The 12,355-nt window shown below is 63.0% G+C and overlaps 1 gene segment (V, D, J or C); it reads right to left on the bottom strand.

Annotated features, from left to right (window-relative positions):
• Positions 1–10,189: 10,189 nt before the first annotated feature.
• LOC112855917 (Ig alpha-1 chain C region-like) lies at positions 10,190–12,355 on the bottom strand. The segment is given in 4 exon segments: positions 10,190–10,632; positions 11,337–11,669; positions 11,875–12,180; positions 12,334–12,355. Coding segments are annotated over 4 exon segments (1,041 nt in total).

The following is a 12,355-nucleotide window of genomic DNA, read 5'->3' as shown; positions in this document are numbered from 1 at the left end:
TGCACCGTGCACCGTCACTGTGCTGGCCGCAGCGGGGCCTCTGGGCCTCGGGGAGAAACCCGCAGGCCTGCCTGGGTCCCCAACAGGGGGCCGGGAAGCGGGGGCCCCCGTGCCGGGGGAGGCAGGAGACTCAGGCCTGGGGCTGGCGCAGGGTCCCCCACGAGGGCGCTGACAGCCAGGGCCGTGGGCCAGAGAGCAAGACAGCCACACGGCACAGCCTGAGGACAGGGATGGACACCTGGAGGTCGTCAGGACAGAGGGCAGGGTGAACTTCCAGAGTGCTGGGGGCCCTGGCAGGGAGCAGTGGGTAACGCACAGGTGCCCCATCACCGTGCTCCACACCCGAAGCCACCAGAGCACTGCGTGCCGACCACGCTCAGTAGCAAGAACGGAAAACGGTCTCAGCACGGGTCCCACCACACGTCTGTGTCCCGTGTGTCCGTGTCCCTCCAGCCCCTCCTCTCCTCCTCTGCACATTCGAAGACCCATCTGAAGACCCTTGTTGAGGAGAGCATGTGGGGGGTAGCTAAGGGGCAGGGTACGCCCGGGCTGACCCCCAGGCCTCCTGGCGATCCTCACTCAGCATGTGCCTCTAAAGACCAGGGGCCTTGCAGACGGCCATGCCATCCTTGCCATTCCAAGGGAGGACTCCTGACTTCTCGGGGTCCCCCGGACCCACACACATCCCCTCGCCCCCGCACCGTGTCCCCTGTTCTCGGGGCTCCCACCCGGACCCCCCGCCCTGTTCCCCTGGCCCTGCCCTGCGGTTCCAGCAGTGGGTCTGGGCGCGGGGGCGGCCCCCGCTCCTTGGACCCTCGATCCCAGACGGTGAGCCCCCAGCCCTCTCTGGAGCTTACGGAGCCTCAGGTCTGGGCTTGGCGGCCCCTGGCAGTCACTGCCCTGTTGTGGCCCCCAGACTCGCCCCCAGGGTGGGGCAGCATCGTGACTCTCTAGAGAGTCACAGGTCAGGACCACTGGCCTCAGACATGCTTTCACTGAGGGCCACAAGATGCCTTGGGGCCCCCGTCCCCTGGCTGCCGTGTGCAGTAGGGGCCCGGGGTCCAGGCAGAGGTGGGGGCACCGGGGTGAGGGCCGCGCTTTCACTGAGGATCACAAGATGGGGTCTCCCGCTTCTTCATTCCCCCTCCATGTGTTAGCTGGGACACCCCCCCCCACCTCCTCAAAGGAGAAGTTCCCTCATGTGCTATTAGCTGGTGATTGTGGAGCAGGGGTCATTCTGGAATGAGAAATGCTGCCTTCCCCTTACATGCCAGATTGAGACATGAAGAGACACAAGTGGAGAGAGAGAGACAGAAAGACAGAGACAGGAAGAGAGACAGTGAGAAAGAGGGAGACAGGGAGACACAGAGGTAGAAAGAGGCAGGGACAGACAGACAAACAGGGAAGGAGACAGAGGGACAAAGGGAGGTGGAGGACAGGTAGGGTGGGGACAAGGACAGGCCTGGGCAGGGCAGGGGGGCCGCAGGCTGACAGGGGCTCAGGTGCTGTGGTCACCCATAGCCACAGCCTGGGACAGCAGTGCCCATCCCCATGTGACCTGGGGCCAGCCCCCTGGCCCTGCTGAGCCTCGCTGCCCCGGTGTGTAGGGTGGGGACTGCACACCTTCTCCTCTGCTCCCTCATGGTCCCCCTACACCCACTAGCCCTGGGGCTTGGACCCTCGCAGGCTAGCCTGCAGGGTGGCCTCCCTGGGGACCCCGATCACAAAGATGGGACAAGGAGGACAAGCTGAAGTCCCCATTGGCAGGGCAGTGACTCTGTCACTGACCCGAGGTGGGCCTCTGCCAGCTGGCAGGGGTGGAGGGTCCCCCGAACCCAAGGCCTAGGCCAACCCGGCCATGCTGTGGGGGCGGTGGCTGGGGCTGCAGGTGGGGACCGATGCAAGCTATTTTGGGGAACAGCCCCAGAGGGTGAGAAAGACGTTTCTCAGTTTGGAACAGATAGCCATTTGCATGTCACATCTAGGGCCTGGTTTGCCCAAAATGAGTAACTGGGGCAGAGACAGAGCCTGGAGCCTGTCACACCTGTCCTGGTGGGGGTGGGGTGGCGGGAGAGAGCACAGTGTCAGGCCCTGGAGTTGGGCCCCAGAGGCAAGGGGAGGGAGCTGCCACCAGACCCCTGCTCCCCCCCACCGGGATCTCAGTGAGGGTGCCGAGAGGGGGAGTGCCCGTCGGCACGCTGCTGGAGCCAGCAGGCCAGGAGGCCCAGGACTGCCATGACACCCCCCCCCCCACTGGTGTTTGCAGGACACCAGCCAGGGCCGGTCCCCTGGGGACTGCAGTGTGTCACCAGGGCAAATGGAGGGAGATGCCCAGGGAGGGTGATGGGGGGCGGGGAAAGCATGGCAGCATGAAGGGGCGCCATGCGGTTTGTGTTCCAGTGAGATCCCTTGACACTGGGGAACTGATTCAGGTCCTTATTCCGAAAACAGGAGTAAGGGGAAGGCAGCATTGCTCATTCCAGAATGACCCCTGCTCCACAATCACCAGCTAATAGCACATGAGGGAACTTCTCCTTTGAGGAGGTGGGGGGGGGGGTGTCCCAGCTAACACATGGAGGGGGAATGAAGAAGCGGGAGACCCCATCTTGTGACCCTCAGTGAAAGTGCGGCCCTCACCCCGGTGCCCCCACCTCTGCCTGGACCCCGGGCCCCTACTGCACACGGCAGCCAGGGGACGGGGGCCCCAAGGCATCTTGTGGCCCTCAGTGAAAGGGCCTCTCTCTCTAGAGAGTCACGATGCTGCCCCACCCTGGGGGCGAGTCTGGGGGCCACAACAGGGCAGTGACTGCCAGGGGCCGCCAAGCCCAGACCTGCGGCTCCGTAAGCTCCAGAGAGGGCTGGGGGCTCACCGTCTGGGATCGAGGGTCCAAGGAGCGGGGGCCGCCCCCGCGCCCAGACCCACTGCTGGAACCGCAGGGCAGGGCCAGGGGAACAGGGCGGGGGGTCCGGGTGGGAGCCCCGAGAACAGGGGACACGGTGCGGGGGCGAGGGGATGTGTGTGGGTCCGGGGGACCCCGAGAAGTCAGGAGTCCTCCCTTGGAATGGCAAGGATGGCATGGCTGTCTGCAAGGCCCCTGGTCTTTAGAGGCACATGCTGAGTGAGGATCGCCAGGAGGCCTGGGGGTCAGCCCGGGCGTACCCTGCCCCTTAGCTACCCCCCACATGCTCTCCTCAACAAGGGTCTTCAGATGGGTCTTCGAATGTGCAGAGGAGGAGAGGAGGGGCTGGAGGGACACGGACACACGGGACACAGACGTGTGGTGGGACCCGTGCTGAGACCGTTTTCCGTTCTTGCTACTGAGCGTGGTCGGCACGCAGTGCTCTGGTGGCTTCGGGTGTGGAGCACGGTGATGGGGCACCTGTGCGTTACCCACTGCTCCCTGCCAGGGCCCCCAGCACTCTGGAAGTTCACCCTGCCCTCTGTCCTGACGACCTCCAGGTGTCCATCCCTGTCCTCAGGCTGTGCCGTGTGGCTGTCTTGCTCTCTGGCCCACGGCCCTGGCTGTCAGCGCCCTCGTGGGGGACCCTGCGCCAGCCCCAGGCCTGAGTCTCCTGCCTCCCCCGGCACGGGGGCCCCCGCTTCCCGGCCCCCTGTTGGGGACCCAGGCAGGCCTGCGGGTTTCTCCCCGAGGCCCAGAGGCCCCGCTGCGGCCAGCACAGTGACGGTGCACGGTGCACAGGGCTGGGTGGGCTCCCCACCGGCCGAGGGGCCAGACCCCGGAGGGGCACAGGGGTCCCCAGGGTGCTCTGCCCCCACCTGCACACAGCCCCCTGGCTCCGGCCCAGGACTTGCTCGGCTGCTCCCAGCTGCTGGCTGACCTCTGCCCACATGTTCCTGCACCGTTCGTGTGGGGGCCTTCCCTGAGCGGAGGGCATGTGCCCACCTCACAGATGGGACCCCCAAGGCGGGCCGGGAGGCACGGGTCTAGTGAGTGGTGAGGCTGGGACCCAGACACCCGGGTACGTTGCTCAGCCCCACAGGGAGTGGTGGGCCTGCGTGAGCCTCAGTGGGACTCCCTGAGCCCCCGGGGCCTGGAGGGAGGAGAACGTGGGGGTCTGAATGTCCCCCTCTGGACACGAGTGAGTGTGTGAGCTGGAGACCGAGGAGGTCAGTGTGCGTTCATGGGCACGTCCCTGAGTGCGTGTGTAGGGAGGCAGGAGAGAGTGAGTGTGCACGTGGGGGTCTGAATGTCCCCCTCTGGACACGAGTGAGTGTGTGAGCTGGAGACCGAGGAGGTCAGTGTGCGTTCATGGGCACGTCCCTGAGTGCGTGTGTAGGGAGGCAGGAGTGTGTGAGTGTGCATGGGTGTGCAGGTGCATGTGTGAGGGGCTTGTCTCCAGTGCCTGCCCCGTGTCCTGCCCCGTCTCTGTGTCTTTGCCTTGACCTTCTCTCTGCAGCTCTCTCTGTTCCTTTCTCCTGTCCATTGTCTTCACCTCCCCCTGTCTGTCTCTCTCCCCTCTTGTCTTTGTCTCTCTCTCTGTCTCTCTCACTGACCCTGGTGTGGTCTGCCCTTCCTGGACCCTCAGTGTCCCCCGGTGTGGGATATGGGTCCTGCCGTGAGCCCTGTGGAATGTACCTGTCCTGGTCCACAGCCCAGGGAGATGCCTGCTGGAGTCCCGGGGCTGTGCCCACAGTCTATCGCTGCCTGTGGGGTCTAACACAGAGGAAGCACGACAGAGGGAGGGGTGTGTGGGTGCAGGGCCAGCAGAGGTCAATGTCAGACTCTAAGGCCAGGGTCCCACCTGGCCTGGCTGTTTTGTGGGCCCAACCCTCAGAAGCCTTAGAGGCTGCATGCCGCTGAGTCCTGTGGTCAGTGAGAGCCCTACTGACCTGTGGATGTCAGAAGAACCTGTGCAGATCCTGCCAACACCTAGGCTGACCCCGGGCTGACCCTGTTTGACCCTGGCTGATCCTGGCTGATCCTAGACTGACATTGGCTGTCCAAGGTGATCCCAGCTGACCTTGGATAGACCCTGACTGATCCTGGCCTGATGCGGGCCCACGTGTGGTGGGGGCTGGAGTGTTCTGCAGGTCTTGGGGACTTCTCTGCCACCACAGCCTCCAGACCCTTGCCCAGGCCCCGGGCCCCAGGGCCATCTGGCCAGATCTCTGTTTTCGGGCCTGATTCTCAGAATAGCAGTCTCTGGCTGGGACACCTGGGCTGGGCCGCACTCACAATGACTCAGCCTCCCCTAGGACTATTTTGGGTGTTCAGCAGGTGAAGCCTGAGAAGAAAGAGAAAAACAAGAGAACACAAACACCATCGCCTCCTCCCTTCCCCTGTATCGGGGACCCTCGTGGACGGGGGCTCTGCCTCATGCCATCTGGGCCCTGGAAAAGATGAGGCCAGACATGGGGTCATCACCTCGCCCTCCATCTAGTGCCCAGACCAAGAGGGTCTTGGATCACCTGGGAGGCTCCCTCTCTACCATGCAGGCACTCTGATGAGGGTCAGGACTAAGAACCCAAAGCATGGGAATAGAACTCAGGATCTAAGTGTGATGCAGGCCATGAACAAGGGCTCCAACTCAGAATAAATGGCCACTAACTCAGGACCTGACCATGTAATGAACACTAGGACTCGGTTTTTAGGCCCAGGGCTCAGTGACCCAGAATTGGGATTAGTGACAAGATCAGGGCAGAGTGACCAGGAGCAGGGTAAGTGACCAGGAATTGGAATTAGTGACCAGGACCAGGCTCAGGGACCAGGACCAGGGCAGAGTGACCAGGCCCAGGCTCAGTGACCAGGCCCAGGCTCAGTGACCAAAACCAGGGCTCAGTGACCAGGACCAGGGCTCAGTGATCAGGATGAGGGCTCAGTGACCAGACAAGACTAAGTGACCAGGACCAGGGCTCAGTGGTATGGAACAGGCTCAGTGACCAGGACCAAACTCAGTGACCAAGACCAAGGCTCAGTGATCAGGATGAGGGCTCAGTGACCAGACAAGACTCAGTGACTAGGACCAGGGCTCAGTGACCAGGACCAGGGCTCAGTGATCAGGAACAGGCTCAGTGACCAAGGCCAGGGCTCAGTGACCAGGACCAGGGCAGAGTGACAAGGCCCAAGCTCAGTGACCAAGGCCAGGGCTCAGTGACCAGGACCAGGGCAGAGTGACAAGGCCCAAGCTCAGTGACCAAGGCCAGGGCTCAGTGACCAGGACCAGGGCAGAGTGACAAGGCCCAGGCTCAGTGACCAGGCCCAGGCTCAGTGACCAAGACCAGGGCTCAGTGACCAGTACCAGGGCTCAGTGATCAGGACCAGGGCTCAGTGATCAGGATGAGGGCTCAGTGACCAGACAAGACTCAGTGACCAGGACCAGGGCTTAGTGGTATGGAACAGGCTCAGTGACCAGGACCAGACTCAGTGACCAAGACCAAGGCTCAGTGATCAAGACCAGGCTCAGTGATCAGGATGAGGGCTCAGTGACCAGACAAGACTCAGTGACTAGGACCAGGGCTCAGTGATCAAGACCAGGGCTCAGTGACCAGGATGAGGGCTCGGTGACTAGGACAAAGCTCAGGCTTAGTGACCAAGACCAGGCTCAGTGATCAGGACCAGGCTCAGTGACCAAGGCCAGGGTTCAGTGACCAGGACCAGGGCTCAGTGATCAGGACCAGGCTCAGTGACCAAGAAGACCAGGCTCAGTGACCAGGACCAGGGCTCAATGACCAAGACCAGGGTTCAGTGACCAGGACCAGGGCTCAGTGATCAGGACCAGGCTCAGTGACCAGGCTCAGTGACCAAGAAGACCAGGCTCAGTGATCAGGACTAGAGCTCAGTCATCAGACCAGGGACCAGTGATCAGGAACAGGGTTCAGTGTTGAGGACTATGGATAAGTGATCAGAATAAAATAATCATGACAGGGACATGGTGATTAGATTAGGCCATAGTGACTAGACCAGGGCTGAGTGATGAGTACCAGGGTAAAATGTCAGGACCAGGGCTCAGTGACAAGGGCCAGGCACAATGATTAGGACCCAGGCTCAGTGGCCAGGACCATGGCTTAGTGATTAGGTCCAAGGCTCAGTGACCAGAATCAGGGCCCAGTGACCAGGACCAGGACCCAGTGACAGGGACCAAGTGATCAGGACCAAGGCCCAGTGATCATAGCCAGGTCTCAGTGACCAGGACTAGGGCTTAGTGACCAGGACTAGGGACCAGTGATCATAACCAGGGCTCAGTGACCAGAATCAGGGCTCAGTGACCAGGACCAGGTCACAGTGATCGGGACTAGGGCCCAATGATGAGGACCAGGTCTTAGTGATGAGGACCAGGGCTCAGTCACAAGGACCCTATAGAGGCCAGTGATCAGGACTAGGGCTCAGTGACCAGGACCAGGGCTCAGTGATGAGGACCAGGGCCTCAGTGATCATGACCAGGTCTCAGTGAATCATGACTTGGGCTCAGTGACCAGGACAAGGGCCCAGTGACCAAGACCAGGGTGCTGGGTGCTGTTCTTGGCAGGGGTCTTGCTTCATACTGTCCTTGGTGAAGGACAGCTCTTGTCCTGTGCCTGTGTCTTATGGAGGATCAGATCAGGTGGGTTCTAGGTGAAGGACCCTCACCCTGGGCCTTGAGGGAGGTGTCCCCTTATCCCAAACCTCTGTCCCTCTCTTTTCCCTCCTCTCATTCAGAGTCTGAGAACCTTTGCCTTTGGGATCAGTTTATTGTGCCAGCACGGCCTGTGTGTGGGGGTGGGCGGGCAGTTTCTGAGCAGCGCTGAGCTCTGACATCCAGCTGGGCTTCCCAGAAGCTCCTCCAGCCTCCTCCCTGCAAACACAGTGGGGTCAGGGTCCAGGGGAGTTCCTTGCCAGTGCCCTGTCCCCAGCCCTGGCCTGCCTCAGGGGAGACGGATTGAGTCCTACAATGACTTCACCCAGGGAACCTAACTCCCAGAGCCTGCTGGGGGACACTGAAGCCCCGGCCCCAGGACCACCCACATCCTCAGTGTCTGTGAGGGGATCACCTCCCTGGGAGGCCAGACCCCCTCCCCCCCCCAACCCCAAGGGTGTGGAGTAGGCAGATGCTCTGGTGGCCAAGGCCCCTGTCCCCGTCAGACCACCCCTCTGCCTCCTCACCCCACCTGTGTGCCTGGCTGGCTTCTGCTCAGTACCGGGGGCCCTCTCTGCTGTCGGCTGGGCCCCGCACACTTGTCACGGTCAGCGCTGTGCTGTAGAAGAGACTCAGTAGGAAGAGGGTGAGCAAGGTGACCGTGGTGGGCCACAGGCTGGCTCCTGGGGCGTCTTCCTCCAGGTCCTCCTGCGGTAGGTCCAGCACCAGCCAGGGAAGTGGCTCCCGGCAACCTGCAAGACACTGAGAGTCTGCCAGACCCACGCCTGCCCAGGTGGGCACGAGCCCAGGCCTTCCCTTCCACGCGCCCTCGGGGTCGGGACAGTGGGGTGCCCTCTCACAGGACTGGGGCTGCCTCAGGGAGGATGAGGTGACAGGTGCCCAGGGAGGGGGCTGGGGCCCTTGCAGTTTTTCAGATGCCCAAGGCCCCCCATGTCTGAGGGAGTCCTGGCAGGACCTTGGGGAGAGACCTGGCAGGGCCAGAGTTCTGCTGCTCTAAACGGAGCTCAAGCCCAAGGCCTCCTGGACGCCCACCCCGTCTGTGTGCTCAGCAAGCCCTATGTTCTTGGCTTGGCCTGGGCCTGGGCCCTGGGTGGGGTCAGAGAGGACCAGACATGCCACCCTCGGACGCTCCGGGGTGAGACAGGGCTCTGGGTCTGAGGGCACGCTGCCTTCCCAGGGAATGTGGCTGATAGGCTACAAGGAGTTTGAGGGAGGCCCAGGCGAAGGCCACCAGCATGGGCTGTCTTCAGGGTCTTAGGGCACAGACCTTCTGTGTTAAGTGGGATTTGGATCTGCTTGTCACATGCTGACACATCCAGTCATCCATCCTTCCATCCGTCGGTCCGTCCCTCTCCTTCCTACCATCCACCTGTCTGTCCATCCTTCCTTCCATTACATGTCCTGTGTTGCATCTGCCTGACTGTCTGCTGTCTGTCTGCTGTCCCCCTCAGCTATTGACTCTTCCTCTCCCCCATCTCTTTAGGAAGCTCTTTCTCTGGGCCAGGCACTGGCTCCCTTGGTGGCCAGACTTTTGAGAGGGGAGCAGTGGCCGTGTGGGTGGCGTCCCCAGCTCACTTTGGCTCTGGGAGCAGTGGCAGGAGGCCAGAGGCCAGGTCCCGTGGGGAAGCCCAGCAGGTGTCTGAGATGAGAGCAGGGGCCCCGCTGCCCCCTTGTGGGAGCTATACCTCCAGGTGTCCCACGGTGGCCACAGTAGGGCCTCTAAGCTCTGTCTTCCTGCCGGGGCCTCCCGCAGCAGCAGCAGCTGCAGAGGGGCCCTGGTGGGAGCTGTCTCTCCTCACCCCTCCCCGGCCTGCCCTTGCCATATCCATACTCGGGTCCAGGAAGAGATGGGAGACCTGAATCCAGGGGTCAGGCAGGGAGCGGGGGCTGCCTGGGAGGGTCTGTGGAACTGGGCCCTGAGCTGTGCCCGGGGAGCACACAGGCAAGGTGGGGAATCTTGGGCAGGGAACACACCCCCCCTTGCCTTCGTGGACCCGGGTCTGGGCTGTGAGCTTCCTGCATCTAGACGTGTGTGCGTGCGCGTGAGTGTGAGCCTGGGGCATGTGTGTGCTGCCTACAGGGTCGTTTGGTGCAGGGTGGCTCCCTCGCTGGGTGCATCAGTGAGGCCGTCCCACGACCGTGTGCATTTCACCACCCGTGGTGCGAGCCCCTAGAATCCTGCCCTCCCCTCATTCCTGCCGTGGCCCCTGACGGTGACACCAGCCTCCTCACCGGCCACCTGCTCTCCTGCCTCCCTCTCGTCCCTCACAGCTGCCCCTAGAGGCATTTTCTGAGATCCAAGACCACGTCACCTGCCCACTGAGGACTTGCGTGGTGCCCGCTGCTCAGGACCCACTGGGCTGTGCCCACCTCGCTGACCGTCGACCTCGGGTTTGGCTCCCAGCTTGCCTTGCTGTGCACCATGTGCTCACACACGCACACGCACACACACACACGGGTGTGAAGGCCGAGCAAGGAAAGTGAGGCCCCAAAGGGTCAGGGTAGCAGTCGCCCTCCCCCCTGCGGGCCCTGCCGTGCCCCGGCCGCAGACCCCGAATATGGACAGACAGGCAGCCTGAGGGAAGCGTGGGGCTGCTTTGGGCCAGTACGGAGTTTATTCAGGGAGGGGCAGGTGGGCAGTTCAGTAGCAGACGCCTTCCACATCCGACATGACCACAGACACGTTGACGTGGGTGGGTTTACCCGCCAGGCGGTCGATGGTCTTCTGGGTGAAGGCCAGGGGCAGGGCCTCGTGACCCACCATGCAGGAGAACTTCTCCCCCTGCTTCCAGTCCTCGGCCGACACTCGCAGCACGCTGGTCGTGGCGAAGGTGGGGACGCTCTGGTCGGGCTCCTGCAGGGGGCCCCAGGTCAGGTACTTCTCCCGGGACAGCTCCTGGGATCCTTGCAGCCATCGAACCAGCACGTCCTCGGGGCTGAAGCCTCGCACGAGGCACGTCAGCGACACCAGCTCATTGAGGGCCAGCTCTTCCGACGGCGGCGGCAGCAGGTGGACCTGGGGCCGGAAAGTGTTCTCTGGAGGGCAGAAAGCTGGGTTAAGGGTCTGGGCACCCCAAGCCTCAGTGTCCTCGGGAAAGTGTTCCCCGGAGGGCAGAGTGATGGGTGGGGGGTCTGGGCACCCCAAGCCTCAGTGTCCTCAGGAAAGTGTTCCCCGGAGGGCAGAGAGCCGGGTGGGGGGGGTCTGGGCACCCCAAGCCTCAGTGTCCTCGGGAAAGTGTTCCCTGGAGGGCAGAGAGACGGGTGGGGGGTCTGGGCACCCCAAGCCTCAGTGTCCTCGGGAAAGTGTTCCCCGCAGGGCAGAGAGCCGGGTGGGGGGGGGTCTGGGCACCCCAAGCCTCAGTGTCCTCGGGAAAGTGTTCCCCGCAGGGCAGAGAGCCGGGTGGGGGGTCTGGGCACCCCAAGCCTCAGTGTCCTCGGGAAAGTGTTCCCCGCAGGGCAGAGAGCCGGGTGGGGGGTCTGGGCACCCCAAGCCTCAGTGTCCTCGGGAAAGTGTTCCCCGGAGGGCAGAGAGATGGGTGGGGGGTCTGGGCACCCCAAGCCTCAGTGTCCTCGGGAAAGTGTTCCCCGCAGGGCAGAGAGCCGGGTGGGGGGTCTGGGCACCCCGTGCCTCAGGGTCCTCTAGTAAAATGTGGGTGGGAGCCTCTAAGCCCAGGGGCTCGAGGGAGGAGGCAGGACAGGGAGTTGCCCAACGGCACCTCACGGTCAGGGTCTGGGCCCACCTAGGACTTTGGAGATGGTGTCAGTTTTTGGCGTCTTGAGCTCGGGATGGGTGGCGGTGCAGGAGAAGTTCTCCCCGCGGTTCCATGGCTCAGCGCAGCCTGGAAGGACACTGGACACACTGTAGCAGCCGCAGGAGTCACGCTCTGGGGGCTTCTGGATGGCCTCCTTCCCCTCTGAGGGTGTCCAGGAGAACAGGGCACCCTTAGGGTTGTTCAGGCCGCTCAGTGTGCACGTGATGCTGGCATTGGAGCCCAGAAGCAGGTCCTCGAGGGCGGGCTTGTGTAGTGACAGGCGGGGTTCATTGCACGGGGAACACTGAGGAAGGGGGTCAACTGGAACCGGGGGGAAGGTTGAGCAGGTCAGTGAGCCCCTCTGCCCACCTCCCCTCCCCCTCCCTCCAGCTCCTTCCCGGGTGCCTATCTCGGCCACTCGCTGGGAGCTGGGCCTGGCAGCCCACCCTCCTCCCAGGGGAGTTCCAGGTGGTGGGTCAGGGTGAGAATACGGTGGCCCCCGCCCCGCCCCAGCCTGCCCTCTGACCTCTGCAGGGCACAGACACGGCCGGGCTGGTGCTGGAATAGTGCTCCACTTGGCATTGCAGGGACGCGCCATCGGGGCACTGGCTAGCCGGCAGGGTCAGCTGGCTGCTCATGGTGTACAGGTTCCCGGAAGCAGACTTCACTGCGGGGAAGTTCCGGATGGACGCGCCTTCCTTGCTGGGGCTCCAAGTCACTCTCACGGGCTCCGGCGGGAAGAACCCTTGCACCAGGCAGGCAATGACCACTTGCCCGGCTGGGTCACTGGTCCTGAGGCTCAGCGGGAAGACATGGGGGCTGGTTTTGGACTCTGCAACACAGGACGCTCTGTGAGGCGGTGGGCCCGCATGCTGCCCGGACCCGTGACGGCCTCACAAGCCCGGGATGATGCCCGTTTCTCCTTTACACTGGAGGAATCTGGCACAGAGAGGGTTAGTGACAGCCCTGAGGTCATTCAGCTCACGTGCCATGGACCCGGGGTGGGA

Source organism: Puma concolor, chromosome B3 (genome assembly GCF_028749965.1).
Source record: "Puma concolor isolate L17-30 chromosome B3, mPumCon1.1.hap2, whole genome shotgun sequence".
Taxonomy (NCBI): domain Eukaryota; kingdom Metazoa; phylum Chordata; class Mammalia; order Carnivora; family Felidae; genus Puma; species Puma concolor.
Note: the sequence above shows the minus strand (reverse complement) of the source record. Positions and strands in the feature narration are given on the sequence as shown.